Source organism: Pristiophorus japonicus, chromosome 8, assembly GCF_044704955.1.
Source record: "Pristiophorus japonicus isolate sPriJap1 chromosome 8, sPriJap1.hap1, whole genome shotgun sequence".
Lineage (NCBI taxonomy): Eukaryota > Metazoa > Chordata > Chondrichthyes > Pristiophoridae > Pristiophorus > Pristiophorus japonicus.
The window spans coordinates 141,715,036-141,723,350 of record NC_091984.1 but is presented as its reverse complement, the minus strand read 5'-3'; the positions used below and the strand labels follow the sequence as shown (position 1 = coordinate 141,723,350).

The following is an 8,315-nucleotide window of genomic DNA, read 5'->3' as shown; positions in this document are numbered from 1 at the left end:
GGAGATGATGGTGTTCTCATGTGCCTGCTGCCCTTGACCTTCCAGATGGTAAAGGTCGTGGGTTTGGGAGATGCTGTTGAAGAAGCCTTGGCGAGTTTTTGCAGTGCATCTTGTAGGCGGTCCATACTGCAGCCACGGTTTAGTGGTAATCTTTTTTCAAAAGGCATTGAACTGTAAGGGCTAAAGACTGCCTATTTTTAAATTATGTTTCTGTTTTTCATTTTAGAAGGCAGTTCCCCATTAAGGGACTGCACTGCTCTCTAAAATGACAGCCTTGTTTTAAGAGAAGGCTGTAATTACACTATGACCACGTCATGGCTGCCAACTGTGCTAACGATATGAAAACGGCCTTGCATGGTAAGTTTAGCGCTGGGCTAATGTTAATTAGCCACCAGTGCCAATATCCGGGTACTACCAGCACCACTGATTTCAGCGGCCATTAACTCCGGCCCACGGTGGCACCGACAGATTTTTAGCGTTTCCGAATTTCTAGGCCTTTATTCCTTTCAGCCGCCTACTTCCTATTCACTGGAATTCCCTCCCTAAAGCTCTACACCTTTCTCTCTATCACTCTCTCATCCTTCATACTCAAAACCCATCTCTTAGGAGCATTGGAACAGGAGGAGGCCATTCAGCTTATCGAGCCTGTTCTACCTTTCAATTGGATCATGGCTGATCTGTACCTTAACTCCATCTTGGTTCCGTATCCCTCAATACCCTTACCTAACAAAATCTATCAATCTCAGTTTTGAAATTTTAATTGACTCCTCAGCCTCAACAGCTTTTTGGGGGAGAGACTTCAAGATTTCCGTTACCCTTTGTGTGAAGAAGTGCTTCCTGACATCACCCCTGAATGGCTTAGCTCTCATTTAAAGATTATGCCCCCTTTGTTCTGGACTCCCCCACCAGAGGAAATAGTTTCTCTCCATCTACTCCTTTAATCATCTTAAACACCTTGATTAGACCACCCATTATTCTTCTATATTCAAGGGAATTCAAGCCTAGTCTGTGCAACCTGTCCTCCTGATTTAACCCTTTTAGCCCTGGTGTAATTCTGGTGAATCTGCGCTGCATGTCTTTCAAAGCCGGTATATCCTAATTGAACGCAGTACTCCAGACACAGTCTAATCAGAGCTTTATACAACTGTTGAGATAAAAGCCAATAATATTCCATTAGCCGACTAAATTATTTTTTGTACCTGTCCACTAACATTTAGTGATTTGTGTGTGGACATTGGACCCCTAGTTCCTAGTTTCTCACCTCTTACGAAATACTCTGATCTGTCTTTCATAAGTGGATGACCTCACACACCCCACACTAAACACCATCTGCCACGTTTTTGCAACTGTGAACAGAAGTCTAATATGCTGTTATTTCAGATATGTGGGTTGAAGCCAAGACCCATGGCAGAGGACATGGTTGAGACTGAAAGAAGGAACAGAGAAGAAATGGGGAATCAGGAAGGAGTGATTAGGTGGTGTTAAGCATGTTTTTTTTAATAAAAAATAATGCCTGAGGATTTGGGAGAAGAAAGATGGAGAGGAGTGTAGAATTCCACAGCTTCATAGGTTCTTTGCTTAAGAATTCATAGCCAAACATTACTATTGAGAACGAGCTGGTTTATTAACAAAGGTTCAATGATCACACTGCACATTACCAGTTCATCCACTAGGCTCACAACGGCATACCTCATCGTGGGTGGCCTCATCCTCATCATCAAAGGCAGTCCCTCGGGACCGAGGAAGACTTGCTTCCACTCTTAGCATGAGTTCTTAGGTGGTTGTTCAGCCCAATACATGACCCACGGTCTCTGTCACAGGTGGGACAGACAGCGGTTGAGGGGAAGGATGGGCAGGAAGTCTGGTTTGCCGCACGCTCCTTCCGCTGCCTGCTCTTGATTTCTGCATGCTCTCGGCGACGATACTCAAGGAGTTCAGCGCCCTCCCGGATGCACTTCCTCCATTTAAGCAGTCTTTGGCCAGGGACTCCCAGGTGTCAGTGGGGATGTCGCACTTTATCAGGGAGGCTTTGAGGATGGCCTTGTAACTTTTCCTCTCCCCGCCTTTGGCTCGTTTGCCATGGACGAGTTCCAAGTAGAGCGCTTGCTTTGGGAGTCTCATATCTGGCATGCGAACTATGTTGTCTGCACAACGGAGTTGGTCAAGTGTGATCAGTGCTTCAATGCTGGGGATGTTGGCCTGGACGAGAACGCTAATGTTGGTGCGTCTGTCCTCCGAGGGGATTTGTAGCATCTTGCGGAGACATCGCTGTTAGTATTTCTCCAGCGACGAGAGGTGTCTTCTGTACATGGTCCATGTCTCTGAGCCATACAGGAGCGCGGGTATTACTACGGCCCTGTAAACCATGAGCTTGGTGAGAGTTTTAAGGGCCTGGTCTTCAAACACTCTTTTCCTCAGGTGGTCGAAGGCTGCACTGGCGATGGTGTTGGAGCTCGTCGTCAATGCCTGCTCTTGTTGAGAGGCTTCTGAGATAAGGGAAGTGGTCCACGCCGTGGATCTTGATGTCTGGGGGGCAGTGCTATGTGGCGAGGACAGACTGGTGGAGGACCTTTGTCTTACTGATGTTTAGCGTAAGGCCCCAGTAAATACGTCAACTATTTCTGGAGTTCAGCCTCTGTGTGTGCACAGACGCAGGTGTCGTCCGCGTACTGTAGCTCGACGACAGAGGTTGGAGTGGTCTTGGACCTGGCCTGGAGACGGCGCAGGTTGAACAACTTCCCACTGGTTCTGTAGTTTAGTTCCACTCCAGCAGGGAGCTTGTCAACTGTGAGGTGGAGCATGGCTGCGAGGAAGATTGAGAAGAGGGTTGGGGCGATGATGCAGCCCTGCTTGACCCCGGTCCGGATGTGAATTGGGTCTCTGATGGATCCATTGGTAAGGATCACGGCCTGAATGTCGTCGTGGAGCAGGCGGAGGATGGTGACATACTTTTAGGGGCATCCGAAACAGAGGAGGACACTCCATAGACCCTCGCGGTTGAGTGTCAAAGGTCTTTGTAAGGTCGAAGAAGGCCATCTATAAAGGCTGCCGCTGTTCCCTGCATTTTTCATGCAGCTGTCGCACTGCAATAATCATGTCCGTGGTGCCCAGTAGGGGATAGAATCCGCCCTGCGACTCCCGGTGGAGCTCCTCAGCCACGGGGAGAAGACGGTTGAGGAGGATTCTAGCGACGACTCTCCCAGTGGCTGATAACAGGGAGATTCCTCTGTAGTTGCTGCAGTCGGACTTGTCCCCTGTTTTAAAGGTGGTCATGATCACTGCATCTCTGAGATCTCCCGGCATGCTCTCTTCCCTCCAGATGAGAGAGGAGGTTGTGTATTCGAGCCAGTAGTGCCTCTCTGCCATACTTCAGTGGCTCAGCAGGGATTCCATCCGCTCACGTAGCCTTGTTGTTTTTTAGCTGTCGGATGGCCTTTTCTACCTCGTGCAATGTTGGGGTCTCACTGAGGTGGTGGCGGATAGCATGCTGCGGAATGGAGTCGAGAACACTCGAGTCAAAGGCAGACTCTCGATTGAGGAGATCTTCGAAGTGCTCCTTCCAGCGGGCCCTGACTGCCTCGGTGTCCTTGATGAATGTTTCCCCATTCTTGGCCAGGAATGGGGTGGGGCATTGGGAGTTTGGAACATATGAGTCCTTGACTGTGATGAAGAATCCTCGCACATCAAGGCTGTCGGCCAGCTGCTGTATCTCCTGTGCTTTCTCCATCCACCATCTGTTCTTTAGGTCCCAGGTTTTTTGTTGGACCTTAGCCTTTAGCCGTCTGTAATGCTGCTTTGCTGCTCCCGAGTTGGGTTGTTGCTTGAGGCTCAGAAATGCCCTGCGCTTGAATGTATTAGTTCTTGAATCTCCTGATCATTCTCATCAAACCAGTCCTGGTGTTTCCTGGTTAAGTGACCGAGCGTCTCTTTGCAGGCACTGGCTATGGAGGCCTGGAGGGCAGACCAAGCGCTGTGGGCATTCTGCGTCTCGGGGTCATCAAGGCATGCCAGGTTAGCTGTGAGGCGCTGACTGTAAAGGGCTCTCTTAGCTGGGTCCTTAAGTGCCCCGGCATTGACATTTTTGCGACCCTGCTTCTGCAGCCCCCTCCGCTTTGGGGCTATGTTGATGTCAATGATGGATCGGATTAGGCGGTGGTCCATCCAGAAACCATCAGCTCCTTGCAATCCCTGGCTTGGACGATGACATAGCCGAGCAGGTGTCAGTGTTTGGAGCGAGGGTGTTGCCACGATGCCTTGTATTTGTCCCTCTGTTGGAACAAGGTGTTGATGATGACAAGTTCATGCTCTAGATATTTTGGCAGGCCAGTTGAACAAATACTTTGATTCAGTCTTCATGAAAGAAGACACAAATAACCTTCCGGAAATACGAGGGGACCTAGGGTCTAGTGAGAAGAGGAACTGTTAGGGAAATTGATGGAATTGAAGGCCGATAAATCCCCGGGGCCTGATAGTCTGCATCCCAGTGTACTTAAGGAAGTAGCCCTAGAAATAGTGGATGCATTGGTGATCATTTTCTAACAGTTTATAGACTCTGGATCAGTTCCTATGGAGTGGAGGGTAGCTAATGTAACACCACTTTTTAAGAAAGGAGGGAGAGAGAAAACGGGTAATTATAGACCGGTTAGCCTGACATCAGCAGTGGGGAAATAGCAGCACATTTGGAAAGCAGTGACAGAATCGGTCCAAGTCAGCATGGATTTATGAAAGAGAAAACATGCTTGACAAATCTTCGAGAATTTTTTGAGGATATAACTGGTAGAGTGGACAAGGGAGAACCAGTGGATGTGGTGTATTTGGACTTTCAAAAGCTTTTGACAAGGTTCCACACAAGAGATTGGTGTGCAAAATTAAAGCACATGGTATTGGAGGTAATGTACTGATGTGGATAGAGAACTGGTTGGCAGACAGGAGGCAGAGAGTCGGGATAAATGGGTCATTTTCAGAATGGCAGGCAGTGACTAGTGGGGTGCCGCAGTGCTGGGACCCCAGCTATTTACAATATACATTAATGATTTAGATGAAGGAATTGAGTGTAATATCTCCAAGTTTGCAGATGACACTAAGCTGGGTGGCGGTGTGAGCTATGAAGAGGACGCTAAGAGGCTGCAGGGTGACTTGGACAGGTTAGGTAAGTGGGCAAATGCATGGCAGATGCAGTATAATGTGGATAAATGTGAGGTTATCCATTTTGGTGGCAAAAACACAAAGGCAGAATATTATCTGAATGGTGGCAGATTAGGAAAAGTGGAGGTGCAACAAGACCTGGGTGTCATGGTACATCAGTCATTGAAAGTTGGCATGCAGGTACAGCAGGCAATGAAGAAGGCAAATGGCATGTTGGCCTTCGTAGCAAGGGGATTTGAGTATAGGAGCAGGGAGGTCTTACTGCAGTTGTACAGGGCCTTGGTGAGGCCTCACCTGGAATATTGTGTTCAGTTTTGGTCTCCTAATCTGAGGAAGGACATTCTTGCTATTGAGGGAGTGCAGCGAAGGTTCACCAGACTGATCCCCGGGATGGCAGGACTGACATATGAGGAGAGACTGGATCAACTGGACCTGTATTCACTAAGTTTAGAAGGATGAGAGGAGATCTCATAGAAACATAAAATTCTGACGGGACTGGACATGTTAGATGCAGGAAGAATGTTGCTGATGTTGGGGAAGCCCAGAATCAGGGGACATAGTCTAAGGATAAGGGGTAAGCCATTTAGGACTGAGATGAGGAGAAACTTCTTCACTCAGAGAGTTGTTAACCTGTGGAATTCTCTACGGCAGAGAGAGTTGTTGATCCAGTTCATTGGATATATTCAAAAATAGTTAGATATGGCCCTTACGGCTAAAGGGATCAAGGGGTATGGAGAGAAAGCAGGAAAGGGGTACTGGGGGAATGATCAACCATGATCTTATTGAATGGTGGTGCAGGCTCGAAGGGCTGAATGGCCTACTCCTGCACCTATTTTCTATGTTTCTATGTCAGGAGTAGGGTACTGCTGGAGTTGGCTTTCCCTATCCCCTCTCTGCCAATCACGCCTCCCCAGAGGTCTGTGTCCTTGCCAAACCTGGCATTGAAGTCGCTGAGGAGGATCAGTTTGTCACCTGCTGGGACGTAGTCAGGGATTTTTCGGGGTTGGAGTAAAAACCCTCTTTGGGCTCATCTGTTGTATCGAGTGTTGGGGCGTAAACACTGATGACTGTGGCGCACTGGTTCCGGGATAGGGTGAGTCGAAGTGTCATGAGGCATTCGTTAGCCCCACAGGGAGGTCGACCAGCTCATTTTTGATGGCGAAGCCAACTCCATGAAGGCAGCTTTCTTCCTCTGGTTTCCCTTTCCAGAAGAAGGTGTAACCTCCACCTTGTTCCTTGAGCTGGCCTTCCTCTGCCCGCCAGGTCTCGCTTAGGGCGGTGATGTCAATATCAAAGCATCTAAGTTCCCGGGCAACTATGGCGGTGTGGCATTCCGGTCTGTCGCTGTTGGGGTTGTCCATGAGGGTTCCAGGTCCCGAACTTCATGTTAGAGGAGTGGAAGTGCCTGTGCGTGATTTCTTTTAAAGTGGGGTGGTCGTTGCACACTGGCTATCACACGGGCTTAACTGAGCGAGGTCTTGGTCCAGTGGCAAAGAGGTCCAGGACGACTTGAGACCAGGCACTGCTATATGGGCCTAATTGCCTACGACAATGTGTTGGCCGCAGGCTCGGCGCTGGGTAGCGCCCTTGATGGTAGGTGGTCCAAGGCTTGGTTGGGGGAAGGCATTGGGGGGTGTCAGTGGCCTACTGGGGTTCAGAATGGGGGGGCAGGGGGGTCACAGGCATTGTACCCACCACGTGCTGGAGGAGGAGAGGAGGCCAGGCCATCAGTGGGGAAGGAGAGGTCCAGATTTGGGGGGCGGTGGGAGGAGGTGGAGGCCCGATAGCTAGGTCCAGCCGCCCAGTCGCCACAGGAGATCCAGCCGGGAGGCCCAGGTCCAGCCGCCCAGTCGCCACAGGAGATCCAGCCGGGAGGCCCAGGTCGAGCTGAGTCGCCACAGGAGATCCAGCCGGGAGGCCCAGGTCGAGCTGAGTCACCACAGGAGATCCAGCCGGGAGGCCCAGGTCGAGCCAAGTCGCCACAGGAGATCCAGCCGGGAGGCCCAGGTCGAGCTGAGTCACCACAGGAGATCCAGCCGGGAGGCCCAGGTCGCGTCGAGTCTGCACAGGAGATCCAGCCGGGAGGCCCAGGTCCAGCCGCCCAGTTGCCACAGGAGATCCAGCCGGGAGGCCCAGGTCGAGCTGAGTCGCCACAGGAGATCCAGCCGGGAGGCCCAGGTCGAGCCGAGTCACCACAGGAGATCCAGCCGGGAGGCCCAGGTCGAGCTGAGTCACCACAGGAGATCCAGCCGGGAGGCCCAGGTCGCGTCGAGTCTGCACAGGAGATCCAGCCGGGAGGCCCAGGTCGAGCCGCCCAGTCGCCACAGGAGATCCAGCCGGGAGGCCCAGGTCGAGCTGAGTCGCCACAGGAGATCCAGCCGGGAGGCCCAGGTCGAGCCGAGTCGCCACAGGAGATCCAGCCGGGAGGCCCAGGTCGAGCCGAGTCACCACAGGAGATCCAGCCGGGAGGCCCAGGTCGAGCCGAGTCGCCACAGGAGATCCAGCCGGGAGGCCCAGGTCGCGTCGAGTCTGCACAGGAGATCCAGCCGGGAGGCCCAGGTCGCGTCGAGTCTGCACAGGAGATCCAGCCGGGAGGCCCAGGTCGAGCCGAGTCGCCACAGGAGATCCAGCCGGGAGGCCCAGGTCGCGTCGAGTCTGCACAGGAGATCCAGCCGGGAGGCCTAGGTCGAGCCGAGTCACCACAGGAGATCCAGCCAGGAGGCCCAGGTCCAGCCGCCCAGTCGCCACAGGAGATCCAGCCGGGAGGCCCAGGTCCAGCCGAGTCTCCACAGGAGATCCAGCCGGGAGGCCCAGGTCCAGCCGCCCAGTCGCCACAGGAGATCCAGCCGGGAGGCCCAGGTCGCGTCGAGTCGCTGATGTGTGGTGTGGCGGGAGCCCTGAGGTAGGCCTGAATTTTTGGGATTCGTGGGGTTGGGGTTAGAGTGGGGATTTAAGTCTTTAAAACCCTCTATTAGGGTCTATTAGGGCTAGGGCTTGGGGAAGTTTAGACAGTGGGAGGGGGGAGGTTGAGGGTGGAAGTTGCCGAGCTGTTTAGCAGGGGAGCTCCCTAGGGAGCTGCTATCCCGACGGCCGCTACACTGCCTGGGGGTGGCCTAGAACCCAACTGACTGGGGTTTTATTGAGTCTTGTGAACATCACGTGATTGGCTA

General features: G+C 52.1%; 1 protein-coding gene across 1 annotated transcript; it reads left to right on the top strand.

The window, feature by feature from the left end:
* Positions 1-314: 314 nt before the first annotated feature.
* Positions 315-8,051, top strand: LOC139269169 (calcium-binding protein P-like). The gene is made up of 2 exons (XM_070888270.1): positions 315-357; positions 6,982-8,051. The coding sequence occupies exons 1-2, from the start codon at positions 315-317 to the stop codon at positions 8,049-8,051; spliced, it is 1,113 nt and encodes a 370-aa protein (XP_070744371.1).
* Positions 8,052-8,315: the final 264 nt, after the last annotated feature.